This window comes from Canis lupus, chromosome 10, assembly GCF_003254725.2.
Source record: "Canis lupus dingo isolate Sandy chromosome 10, ASM325472v2, whole genome shotgun sequence".
Classification (NCBI taxonomy): Eukaryota; Metazoa; Chordata; class Mammalia; order Carnivora; family Canidae; genus Canis; species Canis lupus.
The window spans coordinates 25158443-25180026 of NC_064252.1; the positions used below are offsets into that span (position 1 = coordinate 25158443).

The 21584-nt window shown below is 37.0% G+C and overlaps 1 protein-coding gene across 1 annotated transcript in view; it reads left to right on the top strand.

Annotated features, from left to right (window-relative positions):
• Nucleotides 1–21584, top strand: part of SLC25A17 (solute carrier family 25 member 17) — a 45300-nt gene that overhangs the window by 18979 nt on the left and 4737 nt on the right. The window contains exons 2-7 of the mRNA XM_025458931.3: nt 5565–5625; nt 8151–8217; nt 9622–9773; nt 19958–20074; nt 20962–21107; nt 21196–21291. Coding sequence (XP_025314716.1) covers nt 5565–5625; nt 8151–8217; nt 9622–9773; nt 19958–20074; nt 20962–21107; nt 21196–21291 — 639 coding nt within the window. The remainder of the gene's footprint in view (nt 1–5564; nt 5626–8150; nt 8218–9621; nt 9774–19957; nt 20075–20961; nt 21108–21195; nt 21292–21584) is intronic.

The following is a 21584-nucleotide window of genomic DNA, read 5'->3' on the forward strand; positions in this document are numbered from 1 at the left end:
AAAACATATATTCATACAAAAATTTGTACATGATGTTCATAACATTATTCATAAAGCAGAAAAGTGGAAACAACCCAAATCCATCAACTGATGAATGGATGCACACAATGCGTTGTGTGCCTACAACAGAGTATTATTCAACCATAATACAGAATGCAGTTCCTATTCCACAACATGGATGAGCCTTGAAAGAAGCCAGTCACAAAAGATGATGTATTATTTGATTCCATTTATATGAAATATCCAGAATAGGCAAATGGAGGCAGAAAATCAGTTAATAGTCAATAATGTAGGTTTTCATATTTAATGGGATCTTTATTATAACAGCAATTCTCAAACTTTTTGGTCTCAGGATTCCTTCATACTCTTAAAAATTATCACAGCCTCTGAAGAGCTTTTGTTTATGTGGTTGTAACTATCAGTATTTATTAGAAGTTAAAATTGAGAGATCACTAACATTTGTTTACAATATTAAACCTGTTACATGGTAACATCTATAATATTTAGAAAAACATTTCCTCCAAAATAGTAAGAAGAGTGACATTGCTTTATGTTTTTGCAAACCTTTCTAATGTTTAAGAGAAGATATTGGATCCTTATATCTGCTCTGCAATTCAGCCTGTTACAGTATCACATATCAGGTACCCTCTGGAAAACTTTATTACATGCTGTGAGAAAATGAGAATGAAAAAGGGTAAAGCTGAGATAGTATTCTTATGAAAATAGTTTTAATCCTACAGACCCTTGCAAAGGGTTTGGGGCTTTTCAAGGAGCCCCAGACCATACTTTGAGATTCCCTGGGCTCTATGCTCTTGTATTCTGATGTCTTCAAAACTATAATACATGCTTGTTGTTTTAAAAAAAAAAAAAAAAAAGAGTAATAATTATATGGAGATGCATAATAAGGGAAATAGGGCCATCTTTAACTCCTTTCCTCTCCTTATACATTCACTGTTAAAGTTTTTGTGTGTGATTTTTCCCAGATTTGTGTGTATTTGTATTATGTACACTTTTGTAAGTGGAAGAGGAGTCAAGTTAAAAGACTGAAGAAAGTTTGAGAACGAGGTAGAACAGTGAATAGTAGAACTGGAAGTCCGAGAGCTCTGGATTCTTACTCCATCTGTGCCCCTAGAGCTTTGAGGAGACCTCTTCACTACCCTTGCTCAGACTCCTTAGATCTCAGGTGAAGGGAGTCCAGATCAAGGTGATCTCTACAGGCTTTTCTAGCTCCAGGTGCCAGTGTGGTGTATGAATTAATTTGTTTCCCAAGACCTGATGGTTAAATGCCAGAGGGGGATGGTAGAAAGTTATGACTAAACATGTTTGTTTTTTGTGAGGCACCAGAAGGTTGTTTCTCTAGAAATAGATTCTTTAAGTTGTAATTAATGTCAGCACTAGAACTCCCACTCAGATGGTTAGAATTCTGTGGGACTCAAAATAATAATTTTATTTTTATGTCTCTCTGGCACAACAGTATTGTACATTGTGGTTATCTTCTCGGTATTTTGTGCCTTCTAATTTTATATGAGTGAACAGACAGTCCTAGAGGAAAAAAAAAAAAACCTGAGTATTTATGAAAGAGGAATTTAATTCAAATTCTAAAAAGTCATGTGGTTATATAGCTTGGCATAAGACTTACATATATAATAAATATTTTCCTTCAGGTAACAGCTGCTTATGAAAACGAAAGCAGTCATCTGGGTGTTTGCTTGGTGAGGAGACAAATATAGCCAAGTTCCCAATGTACAGAACAGCTATGTTCCAAATTTATCTTTAGCATTTTGAATACATTTTTTCATGGATATTAAGTTTATTTGTAGGTGCATACATACAGTCATACATTAATTAACAAGTTTAGGGCGTATGCTATGCCAGGTTCTAAGCTGAGTGTCCAGACTGGTACCCAAAAAAATATTTGACACATAAAATAGGTCCCATATTAGTACCTTTTTTTTTCTTTTTCAGTAATTTTTAGTGCTATATTAGTAAGTTGGGTTTTGGGGTTGTTGTTTTTTTTTTTTTTTTTTTTGGTTTGTTTGTTTTTATTGCACCAGTGGTTAAGAGTGTGGTCTCTGAAGCCAAGCTGCCTATGTTCAAATATTGATTCTGCCACTTGCAAAGTGTAACTTTAATAAAATTACAAAACTTCTTAGTATCTTTTTCCTCATGTGTAAAATGGAGAAGATACTAGTACTTACCTCATCAGGTTGTAAAGATTAAATGTTTTGGGGTGTTTTTTTTTTAATTGTGTAATTCACATAATATAAAATTAATCATTTTGAAGTCTACAGTTTATTTTGAATGAGTTTGAACCCCATATTTGATGTAGAGACTGCTAAAGAAAAAGACCCCAAAACTTTAAAGAGTACGTTTCAGCAGTACTTAGTACATTCGTAATATCTCACTCCAAAACATTTTGAGTGGATAAACACAATCAAGTATTACTAAGCCATAAAAAGGAATGGAGTACTGATAAATGCTCCAAGGTGGCTAAGCCATGAAAACGTCATGCTGAGTGAAAGAAGCCACACACAAGAGGCCACAGTTTGCATGACTTTTTATATGAAATATCAGAATAAATACATCCATAGAGACAGCAAATTAGTGGTTGTCAGGGCTGAGTGGAAGGAAATGTGGAACATGCCTACTTTTCTTTTAAGGTGATGAAAATATTTTGGAATTTGGTTGCACAACACTGAATATACCAAATGTCACTGAATGGTATACTTTTAAATGGTTAATTTATGTTATGTGACTTCCATTTCAATTTTTTTAAATAATAATAATAATAAAGCCACTTGATCATTTAGATTGGCAAAAAAAAATTGTTAGGCAACCAAAACCAAAGAGTCTGCTTAATCCTATGGGTTTCTGCTCTTCTTTCGGGCTCCAGTGGATTTCCCTTACTTTCCTATGAGCTCAGCTAAGCATTTATTTTGTGTGTGTGTGTGTGTGTGTGTGTATTTTATGTAACAGTACCAGGTATTTTGCAGCATGTTGTCTAAGCCATCATATTGCTGGAAATGGAAGCCCTCATTTCACCCCTGAATTTTTTTTTTTAAAGAATTATTTGTTTTAGAGAGCTAGAACACGAGCAGAGGAGGAGTGGAATGGGGAGGGAGAGAGAGAGGGAAAGAATCTCAAGTGGACTCTGCTCTGAGTACAGAGCCTAACAGGGCTCAATCTCACAATCCTGAAATCATGAAACCTGATCTGACCTGAGCCAAACCACGAGTCAAACGCTTAACCTACTGAGCCACGAGACACCCCTACACAATACTGTTACATAAACCTTTTCTGTCATTATTAGTGATTGGAATGCAGAGGAGACAATGCTGGATTTTGAGTTCACCATCTGGATCCAGTCTTTCCAGTACTAATAAATTTTTTTTTAAGATTTTATTTATTTATTCATGAGAGACCCACAGAGAGAGGCAGAGATACAGGCAGAGGGAGAAGCAGGCTCCCTGTGGGGAGCCCGATATGGGACTGGATCCCAGGACCCTGGGATCACGCCCTGAGCTGAAGGCAGACGCTCAACGACTGAACCACTCAGGTCCCCCCAGTACTAATAAATTTTTTAAAGTTTTTTAGTTTTACTGATTTGAACTTTATGCTAGTCCTTGAGGAGATTATAGATCACTGAACTCTTTGGACTGACTGTTCTTTTTATATTTGCATAAAATGTACTTCACTTTAAGATTTCAAGGTAGATAGGCAGGGATTGCTAACTTAGGAAACTTCAGGTGTATGTTTAAAGCTGGCAAGGAAGAGGGATGGAGATGGTCCAGTTGTTTGAAAAAGTAGTTTCCAAACAGGACTTTTCTGCCTGGAGATGCCCTGTTTATGCAATACCCTGCATGGACATGTAGTACCATGCAATAGGGAAAAAATGCCACAGTCTTCATGACCTTAATAAGCATTCTCCAGCTTTCCGTTTTTCTTTAAAATTGCCTATAGTGTGATCAAGGATGCCAGAAGCATAGATCTGTAGACTGTAAGCCTTTGTGGGTCCAATGTTTCTTGAGATACCAAGTATTATCTAGTCCTTACTAAAAAAGAACATTTATGTAGTTGTCAAAAAAGCATTAGAAACTGGTGGGGTAACTTGAATAAACATTTCATTAAGAATCTGTATTACACAAAGAGTAAATATTATTTTAGTCTGGTAGAGGAAACCTATAAACAAGTGCTGTGGGAGCACAGAGGAATGAACAACATAGAGGAACGTTGCCTGGCAGGCAACGGATGGTAACATTCAATCTGAGTTTTGAAGAATACTAAGAGGACAAAACAGTGTTCTCTCTTGTCAAGCAGACTGATCTATTTAAGTAGATAAGAGACCTGGCAAATGTTTCTTATCTATAAAATTGACCTAATTTCCAGTTTTTATGATTAAAATATTATATATAACTATTATTAGATCAGTAGGCTAAATTACTAGATCAGTAGCCTAAAATTTGATCTTATGCCTGAGAATATACACCAGTGGGCCTCCATCTGAGTTGAGAACCTTAAACCCACATAAAGATTTCACCCCAAACTAGTGCTTGTGGTTTTAGTCTGTCATAGGAATTTTTTTTTTTTAAGATTTTATTTATTAAAGAGAGACTGCAAGCAGGGGAGAGGAGCCGAGGGAGAGGGAGAAGCAGGTTCTCCATTGCACAGGGCTCAATGCCAAGCTTCAACCCCAGGACCCTCAGATCATGACCTGAGCTGAAGATGCTTAAGCAACTGAGCCACCTGGTGTCCCTATCTGTCATAGGATTTTATGAATGGAAAGACTGGTGTTGGCTTCTGTCCCCAATAATTTTTGTCATTGTATTACCCTGGATCAATTATTTATAGAATATTGAGCTGAGATTGTCCCTATTTTACTAAAAACACAAGCAAACAAAACTGTTTTAAAGCACAATATGAGGGCAGCCCAAGTGGCTCAGCAGTTTAGCACCGCCTGCAGCCCAGGGCCTGATCCTGGAGATCCGGGATTGAGTCCCATGTTGGGCTCCCTGCATGGAGCCTGCTTCTCCCTCTGCCTGTCTCTCTCTCTCTCTGTCTCTCATGAATAAATAAATAAAATCTTTAAAAAAAAAAAAAAAAGAACAATATGATTTTTACACCTCTTTGTGGTAAATATATTGATTAAGCAAAGAAACTAGAAGTATGTATCTATTTGATTACTGGATATTTTGACTTGTGGAGTTATCAGCGCATAGGAGCAGCAACTGACCGATATAAAAGGTTAAAAATCCATTTATCTGTTCTCTTTTACATGTGTCCTGGGTTGTAAACCCCTAAGTTTGTCCTCTCCAGGGACCCATCTTCATTTTCTTTTTCAGCATGAGAGAGAGAGAAAAAAAAAAAGATTTCTTCCAGAAAATCAAATACTTCCACTTAAGTACAAAACTAGAGAACTTGAACAATAATAATCCCAGTATTATATAGGTGCTTTCCCTAAAAATCTGATTTGACCCTTGTTAATAATGAATTTTTTGTTCACTTAAAAGTTGTGTCTCTTTGTTTTTGTGAGCCTGTAATGGCTAACAGCTTTTCAAACTTTGCAGGGAAGTGTGACAGCAATGACTGTGTTCTTTCCCTTGGATACAGCTCGACTGCGACTTCAAGGTGGGTATCCTCTGCAGGCACCATATTCTTTTCATTTGATGTCAAGAAGCAAATGTATTTATATATATTTTTTAAGATTTTTAAAATTTATTTATTCATGAGAGACAGAGAGAGAGAGGCAGAGACACAGGCAGAGGGAGAAGCAGAAGCAGGTTCCACGTAAGAAACCCGATGTGGGACTCGGTCCTAGACTCTGGGATCACGCCCTGAGCTGAAGGCAGACATTCAACTGCTGAGCCACCCAGGTGTCGTCCCCTTATTCTCTTTTTAAAGTAATCTCTACATATACAATGTGGGACTCCAACTTAGAACCCTGAGATCAAGAGTTGCACGCTCTTCCAACTGTGCCAGCAGGCTTCCCAACAATATGACTTTTTTAAGGCACAATGTGGAGAGTTTTTGCTGGGGTAGATCTTCTCAAAAGAGACGAGAGAATAGGGAAGCCTGGGTGGCTCAGCGGTTAAGGGCCTGCCTTTGGCTCAGGACATGATCCTGGAGTCCTAGGATCAAGTCCCACATTGGGCTCCCTGCATGGAGCCAGCTTCTCCCTCTGCCTGTGTCTGCCTTTCTCTGTCTCTGTCTCTCATGAATAAATAAATAAAATCTTTAAAAAAAAAAAAAAAAAAAGAGAATAGGAGACATGGTGGAGCCAAACACCCACTGTCACTGCTAAATTGAGCGTGTAGTCCTAGTTTGTCTCTTGCATTATAGGACTAGACAACTCTCTATAATTCCTACTTGCTTCTTCTCCAGTATTTTTCAACTTGAAGTTATAAACCTGTGCCAGAACTTATGTGAAGAGATGAGAATAAGATTAGCTTTGAATAAACTAACTCCTATGTCAAAACCCCTCGTGGCTTTTATTATAAATTAATTTTTGAGTTTTATAATAGGTTTCTTTCACAACTCAAAGCCCAAAATATATAAAATGATACATAACATGATGGAAAATCTCACTCTAATCTGCCCCTTTCCCCCTGTTCTCTCCCCTGCAGATAGTGTCTTTATTAGTCTCTCAAATAATCTTGCAGAGTTTCATTATGGAATAACAAGCAAATAAGAATATATATTCTTAGTTTTCTCCCTTCCTTCCACAAAATGCATGTTTATCACACTGTTCTGTACCTTACCTTTTTCACTTAACAGCATATTTTGGATGCCTTCCAAATCAATGCTTTAGGAGCTTCTTCATCCTTCCAGTTTTAGAGGGTACCATAGTGCGGGTACACCAGGACATGTTTCACCAGAACCCCTTCCCCTATTGTCGATTCTTTCTCTCTCTCTCTCTCTCTCTCTTTTTTTTTTTTTTTTTTTTTAGGAAAAAAAACACCCGCTGGGTGTTTTATTTATTTGAGAGACAGATAGAAAGTGCAATCAGGGGGAGGAACAGAGGGAGAGGGACAAGCACTCTGTGCTGAGCATGGAGCCTGATGTAGGGCCAGATCCCACGACTCCGAGATCACAACCTGGGCCAAAACTAAGAGTTGGCTGTCTAACTGATGGAGTCACCCAGGCGCCCCTCTTCTCTTTTGTAGAATAGACTTATTCATATGCTACTTTGTTTCCATAAGTTCTATCAGGTAAATTCCCAGAAGTGAGATTGCTGGATCAAAGAGTAAACCTGTTTGTAGTTTGGATAGCTATGGCCAGATTGCCTTCTGTGGGAGTTTCCTCTTCACCATCCTACAAGCCATATAGGTATCAATTTTAATTCTTAGGAAATTGTTTCATTTCCACATTTTCGTTTTCAAAATATTCTCCAAATATGGGTAGGAAATGTGAAGTTAAGTGAGGTTTTGTGATTTTCAGTGAGAATGCCAAGAAAAGCAGATTTCTCATCCTTTTTTAATTTTTAAGTAAGTTCAAAAATAAAAAAATTTTTAAGTAACTTCTACACCCAATGTGGGGCTCAAACTCATGGCCCTGAGGTCAAGAGTTACATGTTCTACCAACTGAGCCAGATAAGCAAGCACCCTGTTCTCATCCTTTTGAGATCTTTTATTTTTTAGATTAGGAAACAGAGCAGCAGCCTAAAACTATGAAAACTTGAGTTTTAATCCTGGCTCTGCTGCCAACTATGTGTATCCTTCACAGCTTTCGTGTCTGGCCTCTCTGCTAACAGGGAGATGATAATTCATTTTCTCTTTATAAGATGTTAAGCTAAAAATGAGAATACGTAACTTTGGGGAAAAAAAATTACAAGAAAGCCTTATAAAATATAAGATTCCTGTCACATCTTTTGCTTTGGGAATTAGGTGTTGAATTAAAATGTTTTATGGTTTATGAATAACAGATGAGACCCAAGGAATCCACAGTTGGATTTAGCACACGGGAACAAAGGATTGGTAAATTCTGAGGCAAGTTAGGGAGCTCAAAGAATAAGACAGGAGATTGCTCAGCTGAGGTAAAAGGCATTTCAGTGAAACTTGTTTATGTTCCTGAAGATAATAATTCTCAAAAGACTTATTAGGTTAATAAAAAAAAAAAGACTTATTAGGTTAAACATATCTTCTTTCTTCTTCTAGTTGATGAGAAAAGAAAGTCCAAAACTACACACATGGTGCTCCTGGAGATCATTAAAGAAGAAGGCCTGTGAGTACCACCTTGCCGGTCTTTGTCAGACAAAGCAGCCTGTTAGGAGATTGTTGGGCCTCTAGCACACCTGCACTCACTGTCTTTGCATTCTCACAGCCTTAAAAGTAGTTGTGAATTTGTAATTGCCCAACTTGTAAGTATATAATTGTTTTCATTTCCTTTAAAGTCCTGTGGTTGGCGATTTTGATTCTTGATCATAGATTCTTCCATGAAACCAATGCTTTGTTTTATGTTTTATGGGTTTTTTTTACAGCGAGCTGAAGAAGTTGTTTAGTTGTTTAGTTCATTCCTATCAGATGCATTCAGATTATGTACTTCCTTTTTTTTTTTTTTTTACTTTTTATTTGGCAATAACTTCAAATTCACAAAAAGTTACAAAACTAAAAATAGTACAAATATCAGTATATGCTTTACCCAGATCCACCTATTATTAACACTTTTTTCCCAGTTGTGCTTATGTTCTCCCCACTTTCTCACTCCCCCCCTTCTGTCTTTATTACACACACACCACACAAACGTTTTTCAGAATTATTTAAGAATAAGTTACACACCATACATCAAAGCCTTTTACCCCTATAATGTTGACATTTTTAAAGAATATAGCTACCCTCCCCCCCTTTTTTTGGAATAAAATGTTTTTCATTTTGTTTGCCCCAGGTTTCTTTATGATTAGACTGAGGCTATGCATTCGTGGCCAGAAATGCGTAGGTGATATTGTGTCCTTAGGATATCACATCTGGAGTCACATATTGTCCACCTGCCCTTCGTTGATTATGATTTCTCAGATTCAGCTTAACCACTGAATAATTTTTCCTCTCTTGCAACTGTCAGTAGTCTATCATGAGACACTTTATTTAGTATCAGTATAGACTTGGAAATTCCTGCTTTTTCAGCAGTTTACAGTTGATTACTATACTATATTATTTTGGTGCTGAAATTGTCAGCAATTCAAGGGAAACCCTTCAGCCTGGTTCCTGTGCCCTTATAACATCTCCCCATCACTTCTTTTTTTTTTTTAACACTTATTATGTCTCTATTTACTTCATTTTTAAATGTTGTTACCCTGTAATAAAATATGAATGATGCTATATTAACTAATAGTCATGAAGACAATTGTTTCTAATTTTGCATAGTAATTTATTGAAGGAAACCAAGGGAAAGAAATCAGTAAAATCAGTCATTGAAAGTGTGTTGTTTCTTTGCCATCATTAGTGGTAGGAAAGATTTCTTACTTTGGGCATCCTTCAGAATGTGAGATATATGTACAGTTTAGAATATGGTGTAGTGTAGGAGTGAACTTTGAGAATATGTGAATGATGATCAGCCTTTCCTTAGGACTTTGCCGATTCCTACTGGCTTTTGTACAGCGTCTTTACATTGCTTATTGTGTTTTTCATCTAGCCTGGCACCATATCGAGGGTGGTTTCCAGTTATCTCCAGTCTCTGCTGCTCCAATTTTGTCTATTTCTACACTTTTAATAGTCTCAAAGCAGTCTGGGTCAAAGGTCAACGTTCTACTACTGGAAAAGATCTAGTAGTTGGATTTGTTGCAGGTAACAAAGTTTCCTGAGTGTAAAATTTTTTATATTTTAATATTTATCTAATGGTTCATATATTCTCTAAGAGGTTGTTTTAGCACAAAGTAATGCTACAAAGAATATAATTTTCGGACTTGGCTCTGTGTATGTGTGTGTGTGTGTGTGTGTGTGTTTGGTAAAAACATATAACATATAATTTACTATTTTAGCAAGTTTTAAGTGTATACTTCATTAGTAAGTTTGTTTATGTTATTGTGAAACAGATCTCCAGAACATTTTCATCTTATAAATGTGAAACTTTTAACTGTTATACAGCACTTCCCCCTTCTCCCTTCCTCTACCCCATTCTACTTTCTGTTTCTACAAATCTGGCTACTTTAGATGCTTTATGTAACTGGAATCATACAGCATTTGTCTTTTGTGACTGACTTATTTCGTTAAGCATAATGTCCTCAAGGTTCATTCATGTTGTAGGATGTAACAGGATTTCTTTTTTTTTTAAGGCTAAATAATATTCCCTTGTATATATATATACCACATTCTGTTTATCCATTCATCTATTGATGGACATTTAGGTTGTTTCTACCTCTTGGCTACTGTGAATAGTTGCTGTTAAGAACATGGATTATACAAATATATCTCTTTGGGTCCCTGCTTTCAGTTCCTTTTGGATATATATCCACAAGTGAGATTGCAAGATCATATGTTAGGGTTTTTTTGTTTTTGTTTTTTATTTTGTGAGGAACCACCATGCTGTTTCCCATAGCAGTTAGGCCATTTTATAATCCTACCAGCAGCATGCAGAGGTTTTTAATTCTCCACATCCTTATCAGCTCTTGTTATATCTGGGTGTTTTTGCTTTAATAGTAGCCATTCTAATGATAGTGTGAGTTGATAATTCACTGTTTTTATTTGCATTTCTCTGATGGTTAGTGGTGTTGAGCATCTTTTCATATGCTTATTGGCTGTTTGTATATCATCTTTGGAGAAATATCTGTTCAAGTCTTTTGCCCATTTTTTTAATTGAATTATTTAATATTTTGTTGTTGAGCTGTAGGTATGTTTTATATATTCTGGATATTAGCCCCTTATGAGATATATGATTTGCAAGTATGTTCTCCCATTCTCTACTGCCTTTTACTCTGTTGATTATGTCATTTGGTGCTTAGAAAATTTTAAGTTTGATGTTTGTCCCATTTGTCTATTTTTGCTTATGTGCCTGTGCTTTTGGTGTCACATCCAAGAAGTCATTGCCATGTCTAATGTCATGAAAACATTTTCTACTATGTTTTCTTCTAGGAGTTTTATACTTTTAGGTCTTACATTTAGTTCTTTAAGCCATTTAGGGTAAATTTTTATATGTGGTATAAGATATAGGTCCAACTTCATTCTTTTGTGTGTGGATATCCATTTTCCCTAATACCATTTGATGAGTTTGTCCTTTCCCCATTGAGTGGTCCTGACCCCTTGTGGAAGATCATTGGCCATACGCAAAAACTATTTCTGAGCTGACTTTCTTATTTTTGTCTTTTTAATCCAGAGAAGATAGTTTTATCCCTGTTTAGCAGCATTCCAGAATTTATGGAAATTAAAATCCCTCTTTTTTTTAAGATTTTATTCATTTATTTATGAGAGACACAGAGAGAGAGAAGCAGAGACACAGGCAGAGAGAGAAGCAGGCTCCATTCAGGGAGCCTGATGCGGGACTCAATCCCGGGACTCCAGGATCATGCCCTGGCCGAAGGCAGACTCTAAACCACTGAGCCACCCAGGAATCCCCAAAACTTTTAAGTAATTTATTTTTTTTAAGATTTTATTTATTTATTCATGAGAGACAGAGAGAGAGAGAGAGAGAGAGAGGCAGAGACACAGGCAGAGAGAGAAGCAGGCTTCATGCAGGGAGCCCTACGTGGGACTCAATCCCAGGTCTCCAGGATGAGGCCCTGGACTGAAGGTGGCGCTAAACCGCTGAGCCACCAGGGCTTCTTCTTCTTCTTTTTTTTTTTGGTTACGATGTAATTTATTTATTTATTCATGAGAGACACAGAGAGAGGCATTGACACAGGCAGAGGGAGAAGCAGGCTCCCTGCAGGGAGCCTGATGTGGGACTCCATCCCTGGACTCTGGGATCACACTCCGAGCCAAAGGCAGATGCTCAACCTCTGAACCACCCAGGCGTCCCTCTCTCTCTCTCTCTCCCTTTTTTTTTAAAAGATTTTATTTATTTATTTACAGACAGAATGAGAGCATAAGCAGGGGATGGAGAGGGTTAAAGGGAGGGGTAGAGAAAGAATCCCAAGCAGACTCCATGCTGAGTAGAGGCCCTGACACAGGGCTCTCTATCTCACAATCCTGTCATAACCTGAAATAAAATGAAGAGTCATATACTTAACCTACTCAGCCACTCAGGTGCCCAAGTCTCTTTTTTTTTTTTTTAAGATTTTATTTATTTACTCATGAGAGACAGAGAGAGGGGGGCAGAGGGAGAAGCAGGCTCCATGCAGGAAGCCCAATGTGGGACTCGATCCCAGGACTCCAGGATCACGCCCTGAGCCAAAGGCTCAACTGCTGAGTCACCCAGGCATCCCCCAAGCCTCTTTAAAAAAAAAAGAAGAAGAAGAAGATTACAATACCTTCCCTGATTACTTTCCTTTTTTTTTTTTTAACTGTTTTTTTTATTAAGTAAACTTTATCCCCAACATAGAGCTCAAACCCATGACTCCCAAGATCAAGAGTCCCACATACTATGCTGACTGAACAAGCCAGGTACCCTCCATGATTTATCTTTTGGCTGATGTTCACATGTAATTTTTAACATGAACAAGGACTGACTACACAATTTGTAAGGCCTAATACAAAATGATAATGCAGGATTCCCTGTTCACAATTTATTAGCATTTCAAGACAGTTGACAATGAGAGCATTAAACCAGGTACAAGATGGGTTGCACACCCATGAAGCCCACCATGAGTGCAAAAACATTTAGTCAGATGTAACAAAGGTATTTCAGTGCATAGCCCAGTGTAGTTAGTATCATAATGGTTGTTAATGCTTTAGAGGTTCATAGGAAGAGGAGAGATCACTTTTAGCTGGGAGAGATCTGCTTATAGAAAGCCCTGGCTCTTGAACTGAGCCTTGGCAGGATTAGTAACTTTTGTAGATGAGTGACGGCAGTTTTCTGATGGAAAGAATGGTAGAAAATTGAGTGACTACGGGACCATGTTTTGAACAGTGAGCTCTCTTAGCTAGTGAGTGAAATGAATACAGGAGCATGAGCAAAAAGGTTGGAGAGGTAAGCAGGAGCCAGATGTTAGAAGACTTTAGATCCTTGTCATCTGAGGCTTTAGAAGCTCTAGGGAGCCATTAACCTGAATATTTAGTTACTATCTGTGTCTAGTTAGTGGGATATGAGCTTCATAAGAGCAAGTATCTTAAATACACATACACATATATTTAAGATACTTTATATATTATGTATATATTTAAGATACTTTATATATTATTTATATATTATATACTTGTTCTTAGAGAGTATATATACATGTATCCTCCTACCACTACCACTATATTCCCAGTAAGAACAATTCCTAGCATGTACTCAGTAAGTATTTGCTGGATAAACACAATATTTGTTCAGTTAGAGTTTTATTAAAGAGGTGGAAAGTATACTTCCTGTGATTTTTTTGTATATTTATCCATTTTAGTCTGTAACAAAATTAATTGACTTAACAGTTGTACTGTTAATTGTTCTATTTTGTGGAATCACTTTTTGGTATATTCTTTGAAAAATTACTACTTTGGGAGCCACACAATTGAATAATGTAAATGTCCATTTGGAATTTAAGTGATTTAATTGAAAAATAGTTACCAGGCCGAGTATTCATGCTCCACAAGTTTTGTTCTTTACTCTTCTTTACCTGTATGAGACCACTGGTGTTTTTCGGCTTGGTCTCTGAGCTTTTCTTCGGCTTAATACTTTCATTTTGGTCTTAGATTGCTTTAGATATAATTAACTTTCACTTGTACCAACTTTTTTTTTAATTGAGATATAATTAACATATAACATTATATTAGCTTCAGATGTACAACATAAGGATTTGATATTTGTATATATTGTAAAATGATCATCACAATAATTCTAATTAACATCCATCACCACACAGTTAAATTTTTTCCTTGTGATGAGAAATTTTTTTTACAATTTTTTTTTTTAAGATTTTATTTATTTATTCATGAGAGACACAGGCAGAGGGAGAAGCAGACTCCCTGCAGGGAGCCTGATGCAGGCCTCAATCCCGGATCCCAGGATCATGACCTGAACCTAAAGCAGATGCTCAACCGCTGAGCCACCCAGGTGTCCCTAAGATTTTATTTTTAATTAATCTCTACACCCAATGTGGGGCTTGATCCCATGACCCTGAGATCAAGAGTCACATGCTCCACCAACTGAGCTAGCCAGGTGCCACTTTGGTGAGAATTTTTAAGATTTACTCTCTTAGCAACTTTCAAATATACAATATAATATTATTAACTATAGTCACCATGCTCTGTATTACATCCCCATGACTTATTTCTTTTATAACTAAAAGTGTGTACCTTTTGACCGACCGCCAGGCCAAGTTTTCCCTAAAGTATAACACACAGGATTTCGTTCTCTGAAGAAATGAATGAGCATTTGTAGGTAAGTAATTCAGGATGGAAATCCAGGAGTCATCATTAAAAGTGTCTCTGACCCTCCACAGTTGTTTAATCATCGGAAACCATCAGTCTCTGGGATGCCTGGCTGGCTCAGTCAGTAGAGCATATATGACACTTAGTCTCAGGGTTATGAGTTTGAGCCCTTTGTTGGGTCAGAGATTACTTTAAAAAAAAAAAAAAAAAAAAGAATAAGAAGAACCGTCATCAGTCTGTCTCCTAAGTATCTCTAGAATCCATTCCCTCTTTTCCATATCCATAGCCATTTCTTTTTTTTTTTTTTTTTCCATAGCCATTTCTTTTGTTGCCTCTGAGGTCTTTCTCACTTACGTACTTTGCATAATCCTGCCTAGCCAACCTTTCTGGAAGAATAGTTTTCTAACAGTGTCATAACTCAAAGAACTCAAGCTTGAGATTTGTTCACTTGGGAAAAAAAAATCAGAATAGATCCAAGGGTATCCTGTACAGAGGAAACCTTCCTTTTTATATAATTGCAACAAATGGCAATGTGTATTATCTTTAATACCCAAGACCAAGTATTTGTAATATCTTGATTTTAATAATTTTAGATTACTATAGTTTTATGTATTGACATTTTAAAGATTATGACTCTCTGTCAAGGACTAACTCCTACAACTTTCCATAAAACTACTAATTCATAAAAAATATGACAAAATCTTTTTTTAATTGTTCAAAACCGTTTATTTGCTATGTCTGACAATCCCATTCTCCACCAGGTACAAAACACCCTTGTTATTCTCTCTCACTGTGCTCTGCTTGTTACCTTTCTAACTCTTACACATCTATAATCACAGTAGATTCCCCTATACCTAACATAGCTAGGCTGGTGTATAGTAGGCCAGTTAGTTTTTAAAAGTCAGCTGACATAGAGAGTATCATAAATAGCCTACTTACCTTGTATTTTATTTTAACTTAAAATATATGAATATATACTTTTTCTTTTCTTTTTTTAAGATTTTATTTATTTGACAGAGAGAGAGCACAAGTAGGGGGAGCAGGAGAAGGAGAAGCAGGTTCCCCCGCTGAGCAGAAAGCCTGATGCGGGGCTTGATGCTAGGACCCTGGGATCGTGACCTGAACTGAAGGTAGACCCTTCACCAACTGAGCCACCTAGGCACTCCTTTTTTTTTTTTTTTTCTTTCTTTTCTTTTCTTTTCTTTCTTTTTCTTTTAATATATGACCAAGGCATATTGGTTCACTGATTGGAGTTTTGTGCCTTCTCTTGTCATACCCCCCATGACCTGAACCTAAAGCTTTGCTACCATAACAGATTCAACTGACATAAGCAAGCTTGAGAAAAGGCATAATACCATTCTTGTTCACTTACATTCTGAAGTGTTTTCCTGAGTATGTGAAAGAAAGGTACAATGGGTCTGTGTCAGTTATGAGCATCATCTGTTAAACATCCTATCAGAGAGATGGTAGGGGACTACTGTTCTGAAACCCAAATCTGGATTTCAGAACAGCAATCCCCAGTTTCAAACCCTTTGATGTCTACCATTTGCATATAGGTTAAAGTCATGGTACCTACAGTATACCCCCAGCTGTATACAGGATAAGAACCCAACATACAAGATCTGTGATACTGCTTGCCTCTAGCTTGACTGCTATTGTTTCTTGGAAAACTGTGATTCCTTAAATATACCAAGTCATTTAATGACTCCGTCTTTCTACAGCTACTGTCATCTGTCTGATACGCAGTAGCACCCCCACTTCTGCCCCAAACAGAGGATTACCCAGCCCAAAATCAAAATGTCAGCTGTAACATGGTTAAAAGACCCTTGGTCAAATGTATTTTATAGTCCTTTATAATTCTGAGATTCTCTAATTATAAGTTCTCTCTTTTTCTGAAAGTAAGGAATTCTTTGGAAATTACTTTTGTGAGTTTTATATTTCTCCTCGTAACATGTTTTCATATCTTAATACCTATGCATTCTTGGAATGAGAACCACTTTTTCTTTTCCTGCTGTAAGCCTTGTCATGTATTAAAATCACTGTAGGAATGAGTTTCATTGTCTCCAAGGAGAACTAGGAACAGTATTATTGTTACACAAGTTCTGCTTGAAATTTAGAAATTTATTACTGTATTTTCATAGGAAAAAAGCTCATATAGCTTGATACCTTGGGGAAGGATTTGGGAACAAAATCTCACAGAAAACTTAAATGAAGAAGATTCTTGCCATTTTTATGAAATTGGGATTTTTACCAATAACTTTTTGAATGCCAATGATGTTACTGTTAGGATAGTTCTTACTCCTTTCCTGCCCTCCGGTCTTAAATCTGGTAAGGCAGGTTTGTTCCTATTGTGTATCAAGTTGCATGGCTTCTCAGGGGCCAAGTGGTTAGATTTATGACCTTGATCTGCCCTTTTTTTGTATCAGTGGTCATTGTACTTATTTCCCAGAAGTACATACATGATTAGCATATTTCTTTTTTTGTTTTGTTTTGTTTTCTTTCCTTAACAGACTCAGTGCTAATAAAACTATTTTGTGTTCAAGATTTCAGAAGTAAATGGCTGTGTTCCAATTATTCCTTGAATCAGTAAATAATTTCCGTGTGTGTGTTTAGTTACTATTCATCTCTTAATTTTGCTTCTCTTTTCTTATAAATGATTTTTAACAAAAAAAAAGAAAAAATGGAATCATTCAAATTGAAAGAAAAACAATTTCTTGTCATTAAGTACATAAAATATTAATATTCCCATCCTAGAAGTGAAGTAACAGCCACAGCTTAGAACCGAAACAACTTTCTACACGAGCTTATAAACAAACAACTTTTTTTATCCTTCAGCCATATCTGTTATGCAAAAGTATGGAGTTGGAATCTCTTATCATGACGGTTTGTAGCTTGTTTTTCTTCCGTGGAATGCTGTCCTTTGCTTCATTATATAGATTTCCAAGGTTTTAGTAAAGTTTTGGAGCCTCAAATATTTTGAGTGTCTTTTCCCAGAACTCATAAAATTATAGTGGTTAAAAAAATACCTCTCCATCTATTTTGGCTTAGAGGATGAACAAAGTACTTGAACTTCTCAGATAAAAAGCTTCAAAATAGGGATCCCTGGGTGGCGCAGCGGTTTAGCGCCTGCCTTTGGCCCAGGGCATGATCCTGGAGACCCGGGATCGAATCCCACGTCAGGCTCCCGGTGCATGGAGCCTGCTTCTTCCTCTGCCTATGTCTCTGCCTCTCTCTCTCTCTCTCTGTGTGACTATCATAAATAAATGAAAAAAAAATTAAAAAAAAAAGACTTTAAAAAGCTTCAAAATACAAATGTTTTCACAAGTAGTTTACATTCTCTTTTTGAAATGATTTAGTGCATTTTTGTACTTGAAATTGTCCTTAGAATCCTCTTAGTCTTTCAGCTTGTGTTAATAACAGAGATATGAAAGCAGAATCTTAAATGATAGTTAAATCTTAAATCTAGGGGCAGATTAAGTTGATTAGGCCTTTGGCTGGGGTCATGATCTCAGGGTCCTTGGGATCGAGCCCTGCATTGGGCTCCCTGCTCAGCTAGGAATCTGCTTCTCCTTCTCGCTCTGACCTGCCTCCCCACTTGTGCTCTCTCTGTGTCAAATAAATAAATAAAATCTTAAAAAAAAAAATCTTAAGGGATGCCTGGCTCAGTGGTTGAGCATCTCCTTTTGGCTCAGGTTGTGATCGTGGGGTCCTGGGACTGAGTCCCGCATCGGGCTCCCCACAGGGAGCCTGCTTCTCCCTTTGCCTATGTCTCTGCCTCTCTGTGTCTCTCATGAATAAATAAATAAAATCTTTAAAAAAATAAAAACAAAAAACTTAAATCTAGGCTGCATTGCATCTGAAGTATTTTGTGAGTACCTTCCTCTTGAATAGATTATAAAAGGGATTTTGATTTCTAAAGAATTTAATAGACAACCCATTTCACTTGTTTAGAAAGGTGTGTACACTTTGTCTACACTATCTACAGAAGCCTAGGATCTCTGTTTCTGAGTTCTCCTGTTTTCGTCTGGAAAAAAAAATGCAGTAGACTGCTCAGTAGTACTTTCTAGTCTGATTTTTCTTGCTGTTAATTTTTCTGTCAAGTGATGTGTACATTGCATTGAATAGGAACACATTATAAAGTCTTGCAAGTGGTCATGTATTGATATTCTTCTCTCTTGACCTCTTGGGCACTGGCACTTTTTAAAAATGAGACTAGCAAGAATCTCTAGGTGAGGCTTTTTCAGATTATGATCAATGCCGTAAGTGACAATGCATGACTATAGTGAGTCATAACTAAAGATGACTCCTTAGTGTGTTATGGGACTAAAAATATAATAAATACAGCTCATAAAATTTTTTGATGAGGTCTTTTATTTTGATAAAAGTGTTTCATAACACTCTTAAGAAAAAGGTGACAAAATATCTTACTTAACTATATACAACAAATGAAAAAATAAGATTTTAATTTCTTGGCTGTTTCATCAAGCTTGTCTTTGGTCAGACTTGTGTTTTTTGAATGCTGTGTTTTGAGATTCCTTAAAACAGTCTTTCTACCATTGTGTTTAAAGGACTTTTAGTAGGTTTCTCTTCCTTAGGATTATGCCTCTTGTTTCTTCAGAGCATGGCCAGATAGAGCCAGATAGCTTGATGTGTGGTTGTTTGTTGAGTTTGTTCATTGGTTCATTTGTTCAATATTTATTTAAATATTTATAAAGAATATATTATGTGTCAGGCACTTTGTTACAACTCTGTCTGGTATATATTTTTTTTAATCATTCCAGGACTGATGAGGAATATTTTAATATCTCAAGATGGTGTTAACTTGGGACCATGTGTTTTCAAAAAAGAAGCACCTGGCTCATTGTATTGTTCCACTCTGAGGCAACCTTGGGGGGCCAGGATCCCCATCCTTAAGCTTGTAAGGATCATAATGCTTGTGAAACTCTTTCAGGTGTTTTGTGACAGTTCATAACTACTGCTTGCTGCCTGCCTATCCTAATTCCCTAAGTGATGAGGAACTCTTCTGTGAGCCTCCCATCCCTGATGAACCTCTTTCAAATATTACCACTTTCTTCCACCTGCCACCCATTGTACCAAATCCATACTCACTTAAAACCATGTAAGCTACTTATGTGAGAGTTGTAAATTGTGTGTTTTATCAGATATTGTCATGGACTTAGCATGTGATCAGTAAGCCTTATTAAAACTGTTATTTTTTAAATGCACCCAGAACTGGATCAAAATTGCTACTTTGGATGCTATATTAATTGACAAATAGATCATTTCCTGTTATACAAATGTGGAACAGTACTGCTGCCAGCCTTTTTTGCTATCAGCAAGGCTTCTGAATTGCTTCTAACAGTAGTGGCTTGTGTTGTACCCTGTCACAGAGAGATACCTTATCTCAAGTCTCCCAGTAGGTCAGTGGCAGAAGTATAAATGAAACACTGGTACATAGCTCTAACATAAGGCAGCAAAGCTTGAAGATTGCACTTTGCTTTTCTTTTGTCTCCTCTTTCTTTTTAAAGGAGTGGTGAATGTGTTGCTAACAACTCCACTCTGGGTGGTAAATACCAGACTGAAGCTACAAGGGGCAAAATTTAGGAATGAAGACATTGTACCAACCAACTACAAAGGTATCATTGGTAAGTGTTTGTTTGGGTGAGTTCCTATTTAAGAAGTTTCTTTTTTCTCTGTGTCTGAAATTTATTACCACAATAATGCTGCATGTCAGACAGTCTCAAATCTTCACATCTAATGGTAAGCATTTGTTTAGCTCCTGTGTCTATGGATTGACATGGATTTGACTCATCTAGGCTGGGACCAGCCTATACACATTCTTCTCTTGGTGGTAGCAAAAGCACAAGAGGACATGTCCAATTGTACAATCTTATTTCAAGCCCCTGTTTGCATCTTATTTGCTACTGTTCTCTTGGCCAAAGCCAGTGTCAGGAGGTAGAGAAGTATGCTGCTCCCCTGGAGTGGGAGGGGGTAAATATTTCTAAAGAATAATCTACACTCTTTTAGTGTTGTCTTTGGATAAAGTTATCATTAATAACTAACTGATGACTTTGAGTTTAATAGTAGGTTACCTGGTTCTTCTTTCCCATGTGTCCATCTTTGTGATGAGAATAGTGATTTTCTTATAAGTTATATCCTAAATAATGGGTCCTAGGGAACTATCTGTTGTTGTCCTGACTTTGCTGAGAAGCACCTGGGCTGTCCGTTCACAATCCTCTGTAATACAGAGTTCTCGGGCATGGTGGTGGTGATTACTTAGGAAAATTTCACATTCTAACGCCAGATTATCAGGAAGAGTTGCCTGTGATTTAAGTTGGTTTCTCAATAATGTGGTGACTATCAGTGTCTGATGATTATCAAAAAGTGGCTAACTGAGGAACTTCCTAGAATACAGCAAGAAGGAAATTTTAATAGAACCAGTAAGATTCTATTCTGAGTACATTTGAACAAAATTTACATTGTGTTCTCCAGTTAAGGGATTGTAATCAAAAGTCCTTGATTTCTTGCTTAGATGCTTTTCATCAGATCATTCGAGATGAAGGAATCTTGGCTTTATGGAATGGCACATTTCCTTCCTTGCTCTTGGTCTTCAATCCTGCCATCCAGTTCATGTTCTATGAAGGCTTAAAACGGCAGCTTCTAAAGAAACGAATGAAGGTAATTCCTGATTTTGAAAGCAGTAAATAATAATCTCTGACACTCTCTTGTTTGCATTGATGTGGTTTGCTCTTTCTTTGCTTTCCAGCTTTCTTCTTTGGATGTGTTCATCATTGGTGCAATATCCAAAGCGATTGCTACCACTGTCACCTATCCCATGCAGACAGTACAGTCCATTCTGAGGGTGAGTGCTGGGGTTCTCCCTGCATTTAGTCAAACAAAATTCTGAAGTACATGGTTTCTCTGTTTAAAGCAATGTTAATAAAGCAATAAGGTAGTCAGTTGATAGTCTAGACCATTTTTCCATTTGTTTAATAATTGCTAACGAGGCTATCAGTTGGTTTCGTTTGGTTTGGAGCAGTTTACATTTGTCATTTCTTAGGTACTGTGGTGTCTCAGAAAACCCAAATGTGGGAGGAGGTTCTTAAATGACCTTAGGAATGTATAAGCTTGTTTTCTTCTCATTTAAGTTGATTT